Source organism: Vidua chalybeata, chromosome Z, assembly GCF_026979565.1.
Source record: "Vidua chalybeata isolate OUT-0048 chromosome Z, bVidCha1 merged haplotype, whole genome shotgun sequence".
In the NCBI taxonomy this organism is placed as follows: Eukaryota; Metazoa; Chordata; class Aves; order Passeriformes; family Viduidae; genus Vidua; species Vidua chalybeata.
This window is the reverse complement of record NC_071570.1, coordinates 28235802-28256939: the sequence shown is the minus strand read 5'-3', so window position 1 is coordinate 28256939 and position 21138 is coordinate 28235802. Positions and strand designations below refer to the sequence as shown.

General features: G+C 41.5%; 1 protein-coding gene across 4 annotated transcripts in view; it reads right to left on the bottom strand.

Moving 5' to 3' along the window:
- THBS4 (thrombospondin 4) overlaps window positions 1-21138 on the bottom strand; it is a 47944-nt gene that overhangs the window by 26313 nt on the left and 493 nt on the right. Inside the window, exons 1-4 of one of the 4 annotated variants that reach the window (XM_053931362.1) lie at window positions 21001-21079; window positions 10245-10448; window positions 5927-6174; window positions 4766-4871 (exon numbers count right to left, since the gene is read on the bottom strand). In XM_053931362.1, coding sequence (XP_053787337.1) covers window positions 4766-4871; window positions 5927-6174; window positions 10245-10448; window positions 21001-21013 — 571 coding nt within the window. In that variant the 5' untranslated portion in view covers window positions 21014-21079. Of the gene's footprint in view, window positions 1-4765; window positions 4872-5926; window positions 6175-10244; window positions 10449-14536; window positions 14628-21000; window positions 21081-21138 lie in introns of those variants that run through there. The other 3 variants (XM_053931361.1, XM_053931364.1, XM_053931363.1) reach the window with 3 other exon arrangements.

Here is a 21138-nt window from a genome sequence, read left to right as displayed (position 1 = left end):
GAGACTGAACAAACCCAGCTCCCTCAGCTGCTCTTCATATGACATATTTTCTAGTCCATTCACCAGCCTTGTTGCCCTTCACTGGACACAATCCAGCACCTCAATCTCATTTTTAAAGTGAGGGGCCCAAAACTGAACACAGCATTTGAGGCGCAGCCTCACCAATCCTGAGTATAGGGGGTTGATTACTTCCCTGGTCCTGTTTGCACAGCACAGTTCTAACCACTACTGATTAATACATATTTTTCAAAGTGAAGCTACCAAGCTTTCTGAGCAAGCTCACTGTGAAGCTCTGAGAACACATCAACAGTGCCTGCTCTGACAAAACAGTGTTTTTAGTAACTGCAACAGTCATTTGGCTTTTCTTCTCAAAGGCAGCTCATCACATTGCACAAGTTTCATGGCTGCATTTGCTTCTGACAGGTGCAGGCTTTGTATGGACTCACAAAAAATGTACTCAACACACTATGAACTCACACCAGAAGTCAGTCTTCAATACCAAGTAACCAATTAAAGACCTCTAAAACAAGACCAAAAGTTACACCTGTAATGAGCCATAGGGAAGGAGCAGATCAAACCCAAGATCTTCACAGGAGATTTTAATCTCTTAAATAAAACACTGGTTCTGAGCCAGTGACAGAGAAGAAGCAGAGAGCATGTTTAGCACAGTAGCTTGTAGTAACTTCTCTTTGCAGCTTACTTGTGAATTTGTACCTCTCAAGAAGAAAATATTTGTTTACTTCTCTAAGTCTGTATCTAAAAATAAACTTCACAAATATATGCTCTTCCACAGTCTAGGCAGGCAGGATATTTTGATATTATGCCTGATAGTTTCAGGGAGGTTTATTCACATGTTATTTTTGTGAGTACTGAAAGCTTATATGAAAAATGTGTCTCTTAATGTTTACCTTATTGTTTTGTACTTCAAAGCATGTCTGTTTCCAAACATTCTAATGGGAACCATCCAAGTCCTCACATACTAAGTTTTCTTCACTTCGTATTTTCTCATCCAAACACTGAACAAGTTTGAAATCAAGAATCACCTGTTCCAGAGCCTGCCTCTGTTCTAGTCCTAACCTTGCCATATTTTTATTTGGGTGACAACAACAGGACATAATATCATGGGTATTTTAGAATCCTGTAGTGGAACCTGGCACGCAGGCTGTCAGGCCAGATGCTGGGGTCTCTTCTTGTTTTATTTTTAAAACAAATGCTCATTTAGGCATTATTGATTGAAACCTGCAAAAAATTCTCAAGACTTCAGATGGTGTTTGTTGGCTAGCATCTAAATCCAAACCAGATCTATTCTGTGGTTAAGTTTTGCAGACTGCTGAACATTAAGGTGGACTAAACAGGTTAAATTGCCATGAACTACAAGTCCTGTGTGCAAATTTAGACAGCAGAGCAGAAACAGCTGAATACACCTGGTTTTGCTTTTTTTCTCTTCCATTAAAACTAATTCCAACAGCAGGCCCTACTTGCAGCAGAATAACCAGTGTTTAGAGATAAGTACTCAGAGAGGCTTTTAAGGGAGCTGTCAGTCCACAATATAGTGGATCTAGGAGAAAGCACGTAAGCAAAAGGTACCAGCATGAAGCTATACAGTTATCTGGCCCTTCCATGTAGCTTCTCTCATCCATACCCCTAATATCTTATAAGGCAACTCCCCAGTTCAGCTACTCCATAGCTCTGTATTCTTGAATCATTAACAATATGATTAACAGAATGGCTTTCACAGTAACAACTAACTTCAGAGACTGCTCTGAAGTATTACTGACCAACAGGGAACTGAAGTCCCCATGTTTCTCTTGCCAAGATGTTGCGGTATAGAACCAGCTTCATTGCACAGCCAATTGGCCCAGGCATGCACAAACACTTGCCACAGTGAAACACCTCAGAGCTATTGCTTCTACCTCTCTTAGGAACAACAGCTCTCTGGCTGAAGCAACACATTTGCTCTTGTCTGTGTCATTCAAATAATGAATTGTCATTCTAAGATAATGACACCCATAGAATCATGGAATAGCCTGAGTTGGAAGGGACTCATCAGGATTATTGGGTCAATCCTGGCCCCACATGGGACAATCTCAAGAAGCACACCATTAGCGTGAGAACACTGTCTAATTTTTTGAACTCTGGAAGATTGTGGTTTCTTGTCTGGTGAGCAAACAAGGATTATACTATAGATGATGGCTGACAATAAAAAACATTTCTGAGCAGCCTATAACCTTTCACCAAAGAAGCTGTACATACAAATTTTATGTGGAATTAGGAATTTATTAATTTATTATAAATTAGGAAGAGGCAGATTCCAAGTAAACAGAAGGAAATATTCCTCAGATATGTGATAAATGTTTTGACCATGCATTTAAAACTGACTGGACAGATTCATGGACAAAAACATATATTGAATAAAAACCATAAAGACATCACCTCCGAGTCAAAAGCTCTGAATACCATGAACTGGAGAACAGTGACAAATTCAGAGAAAACCACACTAAGACTCCATTCCATTATTCTCTTGCCCATGGGTCTATATTGACATACTAACAGCAACTTGTTTAAAGAATGTTTGGTCTGGTGCAACATAGCTTTTTTTTTACACTTTGTCAGATTCAAGTACCCTACATGAACTAGACAACCTCTTAAGATCTCCTGGGACCAGAATGATCTTGTGATGATAATCACATGCAGCATACTAATCTCATCTACCAAACCCAGTATACCTTGCATTCTATTTTCCTACCCAAACACAAAAATCCAAATATACATCTTCAGCCTATGTCTGACCATCATAATCTCATTCCACTGCTTAGGTGTCTCAGCCTCACAGACTGAGCATGAAGGCAATGCTGCTGTGAAAGCAATGAGCAACAACGAGGCACACAGTCAAAGCCAGGTACAGTTATTCAGGTCCAAAGCACTCCCAAGAATTTTCCAATTAATATAAAAGCATAGATTTTTACCAAGATATTAGGTCTCACCCCCCTACACAGCTGAGCATTTGTATTCCAGCTGTATTCCTGCATTCCTGGCAGTAGGCAAAATTGACATTGCCACAGAAGGGTATCATGATGCATACACAAAATTCAAAGCAGACAAGTTAAAATTCCTGTTGGAACACCCACCTTTTCTTTTGGGGGATTAGACTATGTAGACTTTGGATATATTTATGTGAGTAGTTGTTTATTATTATTATTATTATTATTATTATTATTATTATTATTATTATTATTATTATCATTATCATTATTATTATTACTATTGTTATTAATGATACTAATTCCACTTGAAAGTTAAAAGCAACTGAATTTGAGAGTCTAAGCCAGGTGGAGACAGCCACAGAGAGACAGTCTGTCTGTATATTACCATTTGCGTTATTGATTAGTGAGCAAAAAGTTAAAAATGAGGAAGCTGCAAGTTTGTAATTTGGAAACTTGTGAGAGAGCTGCCAGTTTTTGCAGGAGAAAACACTTAATTACCCTTCTGTTTTGTGTTCAAATGCATGTTGATTTAGTGAAAAAGAGAGAGCTTTGAGGATAAAATTAATTTTTTATCTAAGTGTACATATGTTAAGAAGCAAGAAAATAGAAGTATCTGGAACTAAGGACTTACATAGCTGAAAGGTAGACCAGATTTTGTTACCACCACACACCACTGATGCCTACATTCATGTGATATACCCAGGATGCTCTCATAGAATTTCTGCATCTTGTTTCTGTTCTTATCAAAACTAGCAATGCTGCAGGGTTGGGTTTGGCAGGGGGACAGGAAGGGTACAAGAGAGAACATATCATGAATCCTATTTCAAACTTTGAACTGAGTTTCCTTCCTATGGCTGTCATATATTAACATATTCCATGCACAGTATGAACCCATTCTTCTGCCTTACACCCACAGCAGAAAGGCAGATGGACGGGGACTAGAACGACTACAGATGGGACAGTCTAGGACAGGTTTTCTGTGTCCAGAGGTTGGGAAGCACCCTCACCTAACACAGGGGATTGCATTAAACCCCTGAGGGCCTGCAGGGATCCCAGTACCCTCAGTTCCTTCCCTTCCTCCCTCTTCCTTGCTCAGTCTCCACAATGCTCAGCACAGGCAGAAAAGGAATTGTTTTTAAATCAATGTCCCCTTCAGCGGGTGACAAAAACCTTGGCTAAACTGTGGCAGGACTAGTGGCTACTTTGCAATGACTTTTCCCACACAGACATACAGGCTCTGTAGCCATGGCACAAACATTTTCTTCAGTCTCCTGCAAGCTTCTTCACACCTTGCTCCTCCCCTCTGGGTGACAGTTCAATGCTCAACAAGTGATGGATACCGTCAGTGTGGATAAGTACATGGGCAGGTCTTGCTATTCCATTGATCTTCCTTTCACACAACCTGTAGCAATGTACCCCATTTAGCACTACTTTCCATCTGCAATTGTTTGCAATTTGAATACTTAAAATATTATTAAGCTGACATAAGCAGATCATCATCACAAAAATTTGCCTTCCAAATTAGGCTAAAAAACCTCTTTCGATCATTACAGACTTGGCTTTCACTAAAACAACAATTCATTGCTTTATCACCAGCAACAGTTTTATCTCCAAATGGAGCTATTTCTAAAACACTTACAGGAAATTGTCATAACTATAATTTAGTAAAATAATTGTTATTACCTGACTATTGTCTTCTTCACATTTTCAATATTCATCACATTAGCTTCCTTGCACTGGTATCATTAAGAATAATTTTAACTCCCAGTTGCAGGCCTTACCAGTGTACTGAGGTACAGGCTCAATTTGTTGAAGAAAACAATCCTGCAGGTTTCCCACTTCAGCAAGGGTTCCTCCAGTTACCAGCTTTAGCTCATCTAGTGTATCCTGGGCTCACAAGAAAAACAGAGCTCACAATTCTGGTACAACAATGGGAAGAATATGAAATATCAGACAAAGTAAATTCATTTTTTAAGAGAAGGATTTCCTGTGCATGCAGGGGTCCTACACCATTCCCTTCAGGACCATCCATCACTACTTGAACTGTATAAAATCCCTGGTCTTTTCCTGCAGATTTTTGCATAGCTGTGGTTTTATTTCAAACTTTTTTTTTTGTTTTATCGTTCCAATTCATATGATCTCACATACTAGGAAGTTCACATATTTCTGTGGTATATGATTTTTTAACTGCATCCAAAGCAGTGATTTTTTCCTCTCCTCTCAAACAGGTACATATATTCAGGTCAGGAATATGGGCACATCAGACATTCTCCATAAAAACAGGCTCACTTTCAAGCCTGTAATGAAACAAAGTGTGCAACCTTGGGGGCAGAATGCCTTTGTATCGTCTTATAAGTATTTTTGATTAATGATGATGTGGAAGACACTGTTTATCTCAGACTGCTGATAGGGAAGCTTCATCAACTCCTGGCTGGCAGACAAAGGAAGAAAAGCTATTGCAGTCAAACAGATGAGGGTTTCACTCTGGCACCACAAGAGTCCTCCCTTTATTTTGTCTTTTTTAGTCTCTTGGCATATCATGAAGAGGAAACCACATACATAGAAAACCATTGCTAATACAGAATAGCTGTAAGAAGCTAGTAAAAAGCTGCCCTTACTGCACTAGCTAAGTCCTTACAAAAACTCCACTTCCCCAATAAACAACTAGATTGAAGTGAAAGAGGCAGTAGGTTTCTTTAATTTTATTAATAAAGCTAAAAATTATGTCTAAAACAAATAGCAAAATTATTACAGGCCTCATGTGAGCTAAGATTTCACCTGCTCCATAGGGAGCTTCTATTTACATTTATTTCCACAACTTAATATTAAAGTATTACTGTACAGAGCTTGGCTGCTGTGAGGACTGAGGTTTGAATTCAGAGATCCAGAGGTTCACTGTGATCCCTCTAAGTCCTCAGCCTGTTCCCAGTTTCCATGCTCACCTGTGGCTTCTCCTGGAGAGTGCGCAACTCAGCTGCCACCACCTTCTGAGACAGTGCTGAAAATGGTTTTGGCAAGTCCTCAATGGCACCTACTTGCAGGCAGTCCAGATACAACTCTATCGTGCTCAATCCCCGCTGCAGGCCACTCAGCCACAAGATGACAGCATGGGGTTTCCCATCAGCCAGCTGGATGTTGCTAAAGATCACAGAATTCAGCCTTCCATCACTCTTCAGATAGCGCAGCACCGCTAGGACAAAACACACAGAAGAACTATCAGAGGGTAGCAGATAGCCCAAGGCTGATCAAGGAACATCCTGTGGAAATCTGCAATTGCTCTGGTATTTTTCCACATGTCCGCTTTTGTAAATGCATCCCATATGCAGACACAATGGTAATAATAAATGAGACACTGACTCTCAAAGCAGCACTAGCAGCATGCTTACGTGACTCTCTATTTGTGAAGTTCTGCCGCCTGTGCTGAGTTTTTCTCTGCTTTGTCCAGGCCTTTCTAAATGGCTTAACCAAAGTCACTTTACAGGCCATAATGTGCTAAAAGGCAAGTGGTAAAGTTACAGGGTGTAGCAGGCAGCCTCCAGTCAGCACTTTGGTATGTATATATCTGACAGACCCAGAAATATTCTGTAGCAGAAATGTACAACTAGAAAATCAATTTCAGTGATGCATACCACATACAGTGGAGCCGTCCTAAGAGTGTATCCAAATGCATAATTAAAAACCAAAGGAAGCATGTTTCCAAACCAATAACCTGCACTTCTCTGTAACAAACACTCAATAAAACCAAAGTATAATGTAGAAAAGGCATAGTCCCCTCCTAGAGATGACTAAACCTTCTCTCAGCTCTTTTTAAAGCATTAGTGACTGACCTACCTGATAAAAATTCTCATTTCATTAAGTAAAATGCACCATAAAATAAACCCCACAACAGCAGACAAATACTCTTGCAATAAATACTTGCTGAGTAATATTGAAAACAAAGTCTCTTTCCTAAGGAAATTGGATCAGTAAGCTAGAATCTGTGAGCCAGATCTCTAAGATCAGCTAGCTAGTTCTCTCCACAAAATCACTCCCTGGCTCTCCAACTGCATATCTGCAGAAGCAATGAGCTGAATGCATCTGGACAGTTTATAACTACCCTTCAGTATCAGATAGACCTTCAAAGATCCCACTGATCACCAGCCGACAGTCTCTTATTTCCTGATCGTAACAGTTATGTGCATGAGGAATCAAGCTGCAGAGACACCAGGCATCTAAATATTTACATGCTGGCTCTTGCTAAAGTCTGAAATTCACTGATGGCTGCTACAGTTACATCAAGTGAGAGCTCACAAATGATCTGACACTAAGTCAACCAAAAACTGTGGATATAGTGGAGGTAAAAGCTCATACTAGCTTTGAACCTAATAATAGCTACTTACTGAAACAATCCAATTTAACACCACCTTCCCATCTTTCCACTACTAATATAATGGCAATGATACCTGCTTGTTGGTGACCTCCCAACTTACTGCACATATGCTCCCTAATTTTTTTTTAATTCCTCAGTCTAATGATTAAAAAATCCCCAGGTTTATACCAGCATGAATGGGGCAGGGTATGTCTCCATCTTTGAACTCTACACTAGTGCTAGAGCCTCAGCAGCTGTGACCAATATCAGGAATGTTTTCACTACTGTCTGTGTCAAAACACTGCCAGAGCTGAGATTTCCGCAGAGGTGCATGAGGTCACCAGTAACTCGGTAAAAGGTAGCATTTCTTGGCAAACTCAAAGATACGACAAGACAGAGTACATTGCAGGCCTTTTATTTATGTGAATATTATGCACACTCGGCCATATAAAAATAAGGTCTTTGGATCTGGGCCCTGCATTCAGAGTGACCAAAGAAAACAGTAGCCTAGAGAAAGAAAGAGGAGATGGAGGCAGGGCCCAGAACAGACTCTGCCTGAATGGTTTCAGGACAAGGAGCAATCAGACTTGGAAGGAAGATCAAGTATTCTTTCCTCAGCCAAAGCCAAATATTCATCTGGTAAACTAGAGTAGGCTTTTGAAGAGAGATTTTCTTGGATCACAGCCTCCACTTCTAAGATTTAACTCGTCCAAGCCCCTGCAGTATGTCTGCTGCTTGAATATTTTACAGATATTCATAAGTGTCACATAAACTGCTTAAGAAACAAATTTTCAGTTAAAATAGGAGCTGCTTCACAGAATTGTTTAACTGCAACACTTCTATGCACTAACTGCTGTTTGCTTTATAAAAGAATAATTTAAAAAGAAATCCATAATTAAATCCATAATTAAAAAGAAATCCATGGATGCTATCTGTCTCTGAAAGGCACAATTGTCTACCATAAGTTTAGCTGTTAACTCAGTAATTCAGACCTTTGCTTTTATAAACATTTACTACCAGTTATACCACAACAAAACCAGAATATGAAGCAACCATTGGGAACAAAACTCTTAAATGTGGCATTTTGAAGTATAACTAAGGCCTGCTTTGAGCTCCCTAAATCAGATTTGGGTGCATAACTAGAAATACCATGCAGAGAAACACCACAGATATGAAGACCCTGCATTTTGCTGAGATGCCAACATTGGTTCACCACTTAAGCAATGATGTTCAGTCTTGAGAAGACCATACATAACTCACACACTCCATACTTGCAGCTGACATGACAATCTCATGGATGCAGTTTAACTTACTGTATGAAGTAACCATATGGGATCCCTAACACTTCCAGAGAAATCACATGTGAAAACACTGCCTACCACTTGCTCACTGCCATATGCCTTAAACAAGGTGCTCTAAAGTAATAAGTAGGCAACGAGATCTAATGAACTGTCTTGCTGCAAAAAGCCTCCCTCTCTTTGGCCAATCCTTACATCAATCTGACGGTCAATCCTTTACATCGGATAGGTTACAGATGTCCCCCATCTACTCAACATTGGTCACTGACAGGACAAGTTGCTTCATTCTGCCTATTCATATGCCATTACTGCGTTTGCCAAGTCACACAGATACTCCTCAAACACCAAATTATTAAGGACAAAACCAAAAGAAACCATGTAACCTTCCACCAGAAACACTTTAACAGGCTTAAGAGACTGTCAGTAACCATCAGACCAGCAGACATTTTTTAAAATCAGTTTGACATGTTCAAACTTGTATGTATATAGACACATTTGTGTGTATACATATGTGTTCCTATATGTATGTACAATATTTGCACACATAATTATGCATATGTGAGAGAGAGAGCAAGTATGTGTAATTTATCATTTATTTAGCAATTAAGTAAGTCAGTGTTGGGAATTGTGTGGCACTTTTGATAAGGCTTTGTGACCATGTATTACCCACTCCCTACACACACATAGCTTATTCCCTTACCTCAGAAGGATTTTGGCAGACCTGATAAAACTACCAATGTTTTATCTAACTCATTCCCCAACTATGTTTAACAAAAAGGTATGCTTTTCTTCTTTTGCAGCATATTGAATAATTTCCCTATATAGAAACTGAAATTCCTCAGTAGAATTTCACAGTATATTTTATTCAGCTAATTACTCAAGCAAATTACTATAGAAGTGGTGAAGTCAATGCAGCAACAATAATGTACAAAATCAACAATCAATGATAAATCAATAAATCAACAATAATCAATCTAAATCAACAGTCTTTCACTGAACCTTAAAATTGTAGTATATCCTAGATTTAGTTTACAGATCAATGAAACTATTATTATTATTATTTCTAAAATTGATGCAGTTCCTACTCTGACTCCTGATTAAATAATCCCAGTAAATAAAGAACAAACACTTTATTTCACCCAACAGATCTTTTAAGTGCTGGGAATATTTGTCTTGCGTAGTCACATCTAACCTCCAGCGTCATTGGAACAAGAACCTACTTCTCATATGAGGCATGAGGCAGCATGTGCGTGTGTCCCTCACATTCCTGAGTAATAAGAACCAGTGATTGTTCCTAGGGGAAAAAAAAAAAAAAAAGACCAAACGAAACTGACTCCTTGCTCCATACTCCATGTTTTTTTTCTTCCTTTCTCAGCATTGCTCAGAGTAGATATCAGCTGATTGTTAGGTCAGCTTCCCCTGGCCAGGAGAGACCAGCATCAAGGAGATGAAGAAAAGAGATGAAGGAGTGAGAGGGGATATGAAAAGTGACAGTATGCAACAGGAATGACTCAAGCACAAAGGTTAATCACACAGTTGTCAACATTCATCTGTCAGACACCAGTGACTATGGATCCAACACCAGTTCTACCATACACATTCCAAGCAACTCACCTTTACTCATCCGTCCCATTACCGTAAATTCAAAATACTTGCTGTTGTCAGCTGATGAATATAGGCCAAAAACAGTGGCTGTGCTCTTTGGCTGTAATTTGAATGTTGAGAGCAAGTATACTTCATTCAGCATAGGATCCCCAAATGCTTGTTGCAAGAAGTTCAGTACCACTCGCTTGTTGGAATAAGGAAGAAGATCAAAAACTGGGGGGGGAAAAGAAAAAGCAAATTTCAACAGAAAATTAAATATACTAATGACCAAGGAAGAATGAGATTTGAAGCCACATATTGGTGATTGTACACTCTTCCTACTCCCCCAAAAAAATCAATATGATGATCATCTGAAAATATAATGAACTTCAAATCCCTGGCATTGGAAGGGATATCATAGGCAATCTGGTCTAGTGAAACATGTCCCCATACATGCAGGGAGTTTGGACTAGATGGTGCCTGCCAGCTACAACTATTCTATGATTCTATCAAAATATCTATAATTTGTTGCAACTGATCCTATTTTAGCAACTTTTATTTTTCAAAGGAATTATCCACAAGTTACTAATACCTAGAAATACCTAGTCTTCAAATTGAGGTACTCAAATATTTTTAGGTAGATCTCAAAAGTGCTTTTCTTCTAAGGATTCACCTCAAGAGAAAGCTTTTTAATCTATTTCTGCTTTCATAAATTCAGATGTTTGTGTTCACATATCAATTAGATAAGGATTCAGCATTAAAATTTTCAGAGACAGATTTCCAGGGTGCTCATCCTTTGATAGCATTTGCAGGGCACCAATTAAAATGCCAAAAAGCCAGGTAAGCAATATGATGTTCACAACCTTCTCACTTCACTGACTTTTCAGAATATATATTATACAAATAAGCCTCATCTTTCCCTTCTGGCACAGAAAACAAAGAAATACAGGCCTGACAAAACAAAAGAAAACAAAACTCACAAACCCTGAAGGCATAGTGAAAGCTCTTTCAAATTTTTATTTTAGTTTTTCCACAATGCATCAGCAAAGAGTCTATGATTTTGCACATATATAAGTCAGCTATGTCCTTTATGGCACTGAAACAACAAACTGGGTTTTTTTTCCCTCAATGTTCCTAAATCCACGATATCACCAAACTCAATAAATGCTTCCGTTAGGTTTCTTGATTATCTCCTACTCCAACCCGCTGCAATTAAAGCAGTATATATATTATATCCTGGCAGTAAAGTTTGATAAATGATTTTTATCAAACTTGTGCATTTTGATAAATGCACAAGTATTGTTTAAATATTAAAGCACCCTGAGCCGTTCTATACCACTGACACTCCATAGGCCTACCATCAGGTGGGCCATATTCTTCTCCCGCACCGGAGCAATACTGTAGAGCTGTCACCATAGAAGAGCTGTAACACCAGGCAGATGGCAAAGACACATGACAGCACATTGCGCCTTACCTTGATTCAATTCCATGGTTGTACTAATAAGTTTAATTTCCCAGGCTGAAAAAACACCGGTGGACCTGTGCAGATAAGCCTTGTCTACACAGCACAGCCCCAAAGCTGTTGTTGTCCATAAGGTGATAAGGTCACCCTACCATTAGTGTTTTCATACACTACACACAGGAAAAGACTGAAGAGCACTCAAAGAACAACCACATGGGCACACAGACCTTCCCACAGGTATTTGGGAAACCCTGTTCCCTTATATTAGAGTGTGAGTTCATGCTGCTCCCATCACTCATTCTGAAGCATCTATTCATTTAGACACTAATGTTATTTCCAATAAAGAGAAAATCTGAAGACCATTTCCCCTTCATTTCATGAAGTAATTGAAATCATCTCTGAAGTCTACACTTGCATTGGGTCTAAGGATCTCATGACTCTACAGAGAATTTTCAGGACACACTACAAAAAATATCAGGCCCTTGATTTGCATGCACTAGTAATACTGCTGTCAAACAACTAAGAAATATATATGTATGGTGGACCTGGTCAAAAGACTTCTCTTTCAGTTCAGATTTACAGCATCTCAGGACAACCACTGCTCCCACTGAAACCAGTGACACGGAAAGCAGAAGCAAAAAGCTGGGTACCTCATCACACTTAGTGCAGAGAGAGCAGAGCAACTGCCCACGTAAGAGATTGAAATGCAACTCACTACTCTGTACAACAGTATTTTACAAGGAATAGCCATTCATAAAGTACAGCTGTGTTTCCTCAGCTGGAGCAATGCAATACAATACCAAAGACTTTGAGAGCATGAAATATAGCTATACATTTTGTTCAGTTCTATGTCTATTGGCTGAATTTCTATCAATTTCTGTGATATTAATCTATGCTAGAGTCACTTAAAAATATTACAAAAGTAATGACTAAACACTGTGAAACATCTGTGTAAAGTTATAGAAAACATTTATTGAAATTTTTGTTATTAGCATATTTAAATTAATACTCAAACTGGTTTGGCAGTTGTATTCCACAAAGCACAGTGCCTGAGCCAGATCCTTCAGCACCATGTTATCAAACTCTTTTCTGGGATATCTTCACTGAGTAGCATGTAGATGCACTCCATGATCAGATCCATCCTTAAGCACAACTTACACACATGCTAGCAAATGCAGCTAGCAGAAGAATGAGGGGTCTAAGAAAATTCATTTTACATCCTTAGCAGAGTTGGCAGTGAGAGACAGCTCTTGGCCATTATAGAGACAATTATTTGTTTGGGAGAAACAGGGAAAAAAAGATCACAAAGATTTCACATCTCATTTTTTGAAGGACCTTGTCTCTTTGTTCCTCTCTGTGGAAAGGCAGACTTGAAAGCAAATGTACAGAACAGGATTGCCAAAGCTGAAAAGCACAAGCAGCTGGTTCTAATCCATGCAATGGATTGAAAACTCCAACATGCCTTCATGCCTTCAAGCACGAGTGTGCATACCCACTGGGCTAAACCGAGCCTGCTTGTGAGACAGACCAGGAATTCTTTCCTGCACCTTCCTTCTGTGGTTTTTAACACAGAGCTGCTTACCCTCCTAGACAAATGCTAACAAGGGATGAGCTACATGGTGAGACAGTGGCAAACCACACTTTGGAAATCTGCCGAAACCCATCAAGGCTAGCTTTTCAGATGAGACCTGTCTTCTAAGACATGACCGAAAGTGCTAGGATGAGGAGGCACGGAAGAGTGAAATTAGTGACACAGGAGAGCATGGAACTTGAAACACCCCTTCTTTCCTCTAACTCTGTTGCTATATCACACCAGCTTTTCAAGACCTTCCAAGGCTGTTTTCTGGTCACACCTAATCATAGTAGTAGATGTAAACACTGCTCCACTACTGTTCAGCACTTTTCAAAGTAATTAACGGCTTAGACACTTGGAGTGAAACCCTACCACAACAATTTCCCACTGACCCCAAGAAGTTGAAAGCATCCCTTGTTGAGAGTGGAGTTTTTCATTGGCCACTGCCCCTGACAAGTTAGAAAGCTGACTTTTTTTTTTTAAACCGGTAATATGCAACTTGTCATTATAACAATTCTCTGAAATGTCTTCACATCGTAAAGGTCTTCAACAAAGGCTTCTGGAAATTCAGCTACATTGTTGTGATTGGCTGTCTTTTAGATCTGCTTAAGTAATAACCGATTTACGTGTCAAAAATCATTCTGTAAGGCAGTAGAGGAGGTTAAAAATGTAGCAAAAACCACAAGCAGCTTTAAGGCTCTTGGAGCAGCACGAAGTTGCACTAACTGCTGCACTCGGCAGCCGAGCTGGCTCCAGTCACAAGCTACTACCGCAGAGCAATACCACCCACTTAACTCAAGCTCTAAAATACAGCAGCTCCTACGTGCATAATATTGCCACAGCAATGCTGGGTTTAAAGGTACAAGTTTTCCTATGGACTCTACTATGTAGTAGAGTTTTCCCAAAGAGTTTTCACGGCTTAGAAATTCACTTCTCATTTAAGAACTTGCAGCTGGAAACGGGCTATTCAGATGATCCATGCACCCACCGGCACACCTACAAAAACATTTTTTGCAGGCTGCATGGGAGCGGCTGATATCGCCATCTCCTCCGGTCCCCACCGTTAGTCCGGGCGGCTCCGCGGGCGGGCTCTGCGCCCCGACGGGCAGCGGCGGCTCCTGCTGCCCGCCACGGCTCCGGCTCCCCTAGCACCTGCAGAGTTCTCACTTTCGCTGCCAAGCAGGGCTCCCGGCGGAGGGCAGAGGTCGGGACACTGCAATCCCAGAGCCTTCTCAATGGAAGAGGGAAAAGGAGAGCGCGCTCCATCGGGCGGCGCGGGGCCCTTACCTCGAGGGGCGGGCGCGGCGGCGCGGCCCGGGCACAGCTGCAGGGCGAGCGGCAGCAGCAGCAGCAGCGCGGCGCCCCGCTCGCACCCCATGGCGGCCGCGGGCCGGGCAGGGCGGCGAGGGACGGCCGCCGCTCCACACCGGGCGCCGCCGTTTAACGGGGGCGGCCCCGGGGCCGGGCACGGCTGGCGGCAGGTGCCGGGCCATTGGCCGGGGCTCTCCCCGCAAGCGGGCGGGGGCCGCGGAGGGGGACGGCCGAGCGCTGGGGTGGACCAGGAGGGAGCGCGCCGTCGGAACCCGAATCGGGAACTGGCGCCGGTGGAGGTGGCTCGGACAGAACCGGAGGTCTGGAGCCTACTCTTTGAGGAGCCCTGGAAATTGAAATGTGTTTAATGACTTTAAATCCACAGTATCACAGAATTAGTTAGGTAGGAAAGACCTTTAAGATCATGGAGTGCTTCAGTGGTTAATAAGCCACTATGCTTACTACCAGTCACAAGAAGATGGCCCCAAAAGTGAATCGGGTGTGCTTTAAAAGCCGAGTAACAGTTCTGTATGTTCAGGAGGGACAGCAAGTTCAGCGCTGTTGCAAGCACCCCTTCAGAGAACCACTAGCCTGGTGAGGGATGCAAAAGAGTGTCAGAAGCATGAAGATACTGTGGCCTTGTTCACCCAGTCCTGCTGACTGCAGGATGCTTAACTTTGAGGTTGGCACGATTTTACTTTGAAACCTCTCTTGCTTCCCTTTCTATGTTTAGCAAGTGGTGACCATATATTTCTTTGTGTCTTCTGACAACAATACAGGTGTCATCTTTGCAAAGCCCCCTCACAAGTTTCTCTGCCTGCTCTGCAGTCCGGTGTTTAGTGTCACCTGTTAAGGTTTAACATAGATTCTCTCTCATGCATATCTGAAGTCAAAACAAATGGGGATGCCCTGGTGTGTAGACTTGGTCTTGGCAGGAATTAAAATACTCCACTTTTCTTAACTGAAGAGTGTCACTAAAAGAGGTCATGCAGATTGCAGACTGGGGCAAATTAGGTTTCTAGAAGACTCTGACTGGCAAATTGAGGAATGTATCATCTGCTCCTTTGTTTCATTTAAAGAGCTCAAAAGCATTGGGAGTGCTCAAACTGACCAGATGGAGACTATGGGAAAAGGCTGTTTGTCATAGCAAGCTCCCAAACTCAATAACTTAGCCAAAGTCAATTAAAAAAAAAAAACAAAAAAAAAACAAAAAAAAACTTCTTTCAACTACAACAATTTTCAGCACTGTGTGTTCCCTTAGGATATCATTATCCCATTGTTTGTCCTCTACTTCAGAAAATTCTAGCCTCTGCACTGCTGATGTTAAGAAAGTACAGGAGAAAGGGAGCAAGTGAGAAACCCAAACACACTGTGAGCTTCCTATCCTGCTGCACAGCTCTCTTTGTCCTGTACATCTTTGTATGTATCAGCTCTGCTGATGAACCTCTGTCACATCAGAAATCCAGGAAGCCCTGCTTGGCCCCATCGCAGCTTGCTATCCACACTCAGTTGGAAAAGTTGGAGCCGTCTGATATTATTTACACCATAAAAAGTAGGGCAACAATAGAAGGGAAAGTTTATGTTAAAGTGAGCAAAGTAGTGTTGATTAATGTTCACTCTGATCAGGCTTGGTGCACACATCTAAGGAGCACCACAGAGAACAGCCCTTGGGGGGCTCATTGTGTGGGAAGCAAAACACAGCATGCTGCAGGGCGGGGGCTGCAAGCACTGCAAAGGGGCTGCCCGAGCAGGTCTACACCACAGAGAGCACGGCTGTGGGCTGCTCTCCAACACAGCCCCAGTGAGATTTCAGATACTTTCAGCTGGCCTATATTCACATGACCTCTAATTGCCCTCCCCACATGGCACATACCCTACAACATACCCTTATTTCTTAGCTTATTCTTGTTAGCAGTGTTGACCCACTCCTTAAGTTGCCCATTTCTTCCTCTGCCCATTGTCAGACAGCAGGGTGCTCTGCCGTAGCCCCTGTGTCACAGCATGGTGCTATTCCCCCTCCTCACCCTACTGCTCTTCTGTATACATCTCCACACAAGAAGAAGCATCTCAGCTTCACTCCCACATCCTTGCCCCTGCAGTGGAAGTGACAGGATGACACCATAGTGTCAATGACCTGGCCAAGAGCTGCACAGGGGAGTGAGAAAAACAGATCATCAGGTGCAGAGTGCTGTGGAGCAGGGAAAAAAGGGAGGCTAAAAGGTGTAAGCAAGAAACAAGAAGACGCAAAAAGAAAAGGAGGAACTTTGAGTGTCATAAGCTCCTTAAAAAGAAGTGTTAGTTCAGAATTTGTCCCCAGCCTAAAGCATAGGGAGATGGTACAGATGCTGCAAGGCTAATACATGGATCTAGATCAGTACTGATGATGTTCAACTATTAAGGAAAAGCCTTGACTCAACAAAGAGCATTTTTTGCAAACATATACTTAAGTGCATGACAGAAGAACACTTTGAAGGTCCGCAAAATCATTACAGTTCTGGACAAAAAAAAAAAAAAAAAAAAAGGATAGCAAGGGTTTGCTTTCACCTAAGGGGAACACCATCAGTAATTTGCAGCCATTTATTATGTACTGAGTTTACTGAGTTTGAGATTATCAAAGCATATGAAATGTTTTCTTGAAAGATTTCCTTATCTGACAGATATTTATTAAATAATTATAGCTTAATATTCCTTACTTCTGATTTAAATACAGAGGAGTCTCTTGCTCTGGTGCTGACCAGCCCTCCCCTGAGGAGGATTTTGTTTGTAGTATTGTATCTTCATTAGTGTTAGATTTGTGAGGACCATATTCTGTTCTTGCTCTGTATCTGCTTATTCTTTGTGCTTACTCACAAAGAAGACACATGGAAGCAATGCTTGGCAAACAGCCCACGAGGCACAATCCAGTATGACAGAAGGGAACTGGTTCACAATGTATATAAAAAGAAGCTTAAGTCCATGTTTAGATGAACTTAGCACATTTAAAGGTCACTGTAATTTTTTCAGTTTTCATTTCTATTCTGAGTTTTATGTTGGAATATGTTACAGATTAAAGGGTATTTTGTGCTCAAGTACAACCTTCTTTAAGGGACTTCACAAAGTAGAAAGTTTATCTGCTGTCTGGAAGGGACTATTTGACCTTTTAATCAACATTTTCAATAAAAACAATGAAATATTAACAATTGCCTTTTCACTCTTGTGTATTCTCTGAAGTACAAACTCCAGCTTAAATTATTGGAGGTTAAATAAGAAGTAAGAATAAAAACATGATTAATCAATTGTGTTTCCAAGAAACTTCCATAATGCCAGTCACATTTGGTATGGAAGTCATAAGTATGTGACTGTAATTTTTATATAGAATCTGCAAGAAAACCTCAATCACTATAATGTTTGACCTGATTATATAATTTGATAAGATTTTAAGCATACAGAATACAGAGAAGCTGCAAACATTAAAAATTTTGCTTTACAGAAGTGTCTAACTTGTTCAAATTCCAAATAATGGGGTAAAGGAAATAGAAAAGAACCTTGCTGCTTAATTCACCTTACAGGTTTTGTTCCTAATATGCATCAGGAGACTCATTGTTTTCATGGTATTATATGGATGATTAAAAATCAGGATTCATGGGCAATTAAGATATAGAAATCTTAAGGCAAATTAAGTATTAGTTCTAAAACACATCCTTTCATATATATGTCAACACACCTGGTTTTGATCCTCCTTCATTTAAAAAAAAATTGTTGGTTTGAAGGGTTTCAAATTTCAAAGACAGATTTCAAAAGAATTTTTGCTCTTCTAAAAAACAAATGGAAGCTCCACTTTTTCAAGTCAAGTCATATATCCATCTTCAATGCACTTATTTACTTTTCATTTACACTGATAGGAATTCCATGTAGGCAACCAAGAGGAAAAAGTTCCTGACATGGGGGAGGGAAGGTACAGATTGCCTCTTTTTTTATCTTTGTTCCAGACTCTACAACAGCACAGAGATAAACTGGCCCTGAAGGCAATGCAAAGTTTATTTCCCTGTTTACCTCTTAACCCTTCTTGCAGCCTGCCTCAAGAAAAGGCATATGACAGAAAAGCTCATAGAATGGTTAGATTTTTCTTAAAATAAGACCTCTAAGTTCATCAAGTCTAACCATCAATCCAGCCTAACCCAGTCTAACCATCAACCCAGTCTAACCATCATATCCACCACTAAAACCACTAAATGTCCTTAACATTTCCAGGAATGGTGACTGCAACCACTTTCCTGGGCATCTTGTTCCAATGCTTGACAACCCTTTCAGTGAAGAATTTTTTCATAATGTCTAATACAAACCTTCCCTAGTGCAACTTGAGGCCATTTTCTCTTGTTCTAATATATCTTACTTGGGAGAAAAAACTGAACCCCAGCCATCTATAGTGTCCTTTCAAGTACTTGTAGAGTGATAAGGTCTCCCTGAAGCTCCTTTTCTCCAGGACAAATACCCCCAGCTCCCTCAGCCAATCCTCACAGGACTTGTCCTCCAGACCCTTCACCACCTCCACTGCCCTTCTCTGGACTCATTCCAGCACCTCAGTGTCTTTCTTGTAGCGAAGAGCCCAAAACTAAACACAGCACTCGAGGTGTGGCCTCACCAGTGCCCAGTACGGGGGACAATCCCTGTCCTGGTCCTGCTGGCCACACCATTGCTGATCCAGGCCAGGATGCCATTGGCCTTCTTGGCCACCTGGGCACACCCTGGCTCACGTTCAGCTGCTGTCAGTCAGCATCCCCAGGTCCTTTCCAGCCACTCTGCCCTGGCCTGTGGAGCTGCCTGGGGTTGTTGTGACCCAAGGGCAGCACCCAGCTCTGGCCTTGTTGAACCTCACACCACTGGCCTCAGCCCATGATCCAGCCTGCCCAGATCCCTCTGCAGAGCCTTCCTGCCCTCCAGCAGATCAGCACTCCCACCCAGCTTGGTGTCATCTGTGAACTGCATGAGGGTGCACTTGATCCTCTTGTCCAGGTCATCAAAATCAACAAAGATACTAAACAGGGCTGATGTAAGTATTGAGCCCTTTGTAAAATACTCCTTATGGAAACAGATATTTGAGATCACAGCTGCTGGCATCCACAATTCCCTTTCAGAGCTTTGCATCTCAGTGCATCTCAGTTCACATGGTGAAAGGACCAAAGCAAAGTACCTGGACAAACTGAGAAGTTAGCTGGTGCCTGTAGGAAGGAAAAGACATTAAAAATATCCTTAGAATATATATTTTAATTAAGTCTTTAGAAGGAAAAATGTAACATAGCAATTAAAAAAATATTGCTTCTGTTAACATTGCCAGTGGTGTGGTTTTTTGAGGAAAAAAGTGTGTATGTTTTTCTTTTCCCATGTTCCTCATAAAACGGAACAGAATGATCTCAGGTCTGTGGCATAAATTTTTATTATGACACTTTCTTCCACAAATTTCATGTGAATCTGGGATTCGTGAAAAAATCGTGGATCTGGGAAGGTGAAAGGAAAAATGAAGCTTTATCCTTACTCTCCTCCTTATCCACAGAAGACCTGAATAAGGGTGGTCAGTGCAGGGAGTTTTTTTAGACAGTGTGTGGTATTTTTTCCTTTTGTAGGAAGGATGAAAACTTGACTTAGCATTTAGATGTGCTCTGGCACATCTGCACAAGCTCTGGAATAAACAGCCGACAATTTAATGCCTCTAAAGGTCTGCAGTTAAAACCACACTGAATGGTTATCATTATAAACTGGTCAAAACTGGTAACATACAGTCAGAGGTCGTTGGTTTTAGTGCCAAACTACTGATGGCTGCTCATCACAGTTGATTGAGAACCACAATCTTTTTTTTTGCTCCTATGAAAAGTGATAACTCTGTGTGCAGTGTCAGGGCTGGTGGGTGAAGGTTCAGCCAGACCAAAAGCATTTCAAGAGGACTACGGCTGCATTATTTCCCCACAGGATCACAGGTACTGGCCATCTATGTCCCTTCCCAAGAGGCTGACCCCCACCTGGATACAACCTGAGAGGACCTTGTTCCCAGGTAGGGGTTGGCCTCTTCTCCCAGGCAAGTAGAGACAGGACAAGGGGACATAGTTCTCAATTCAAGGAGAACATTGAGGTACTGGAGCAAGTCCAGAGAAGGGCAACAGATCTGTGAAAGGCTCTGAAGCACAAGTCCTGAGGGGAGCGGCTGAGAGAACTGAATTTGTTTAGCCTGGTGAAAAGGAGGCGCCTCGGGGAAGTCATTACTGTTTTCTACAATTACTTAACAGGAGGCTGTAGCCGGAAGGGATGTGGGTAGTATGACGACATACATAAGCTGTGCCAAGGGAGCTTTGGGGTGGACATTAGGAAGAATTTCCTGACAGAAAGGGTGATTAGACACTGGAATGGGCTGCCCAGGGAGGTGGTGGAGTCACCATCCCTAGAGGTGTTCAAGGAAAATCCGGATATACCACTAGGTGCCATGGTCTGGTTGACGTGGTGTTCGGCCACAAGCTGGCCGCGAAGATCTCAGAGGCCTTATCCAACCCGACTGACTTGGTGGCTCGCCGCGCGGCTCCCCGGGGCGTGAGGCCGTGCGGCCCCGTCCC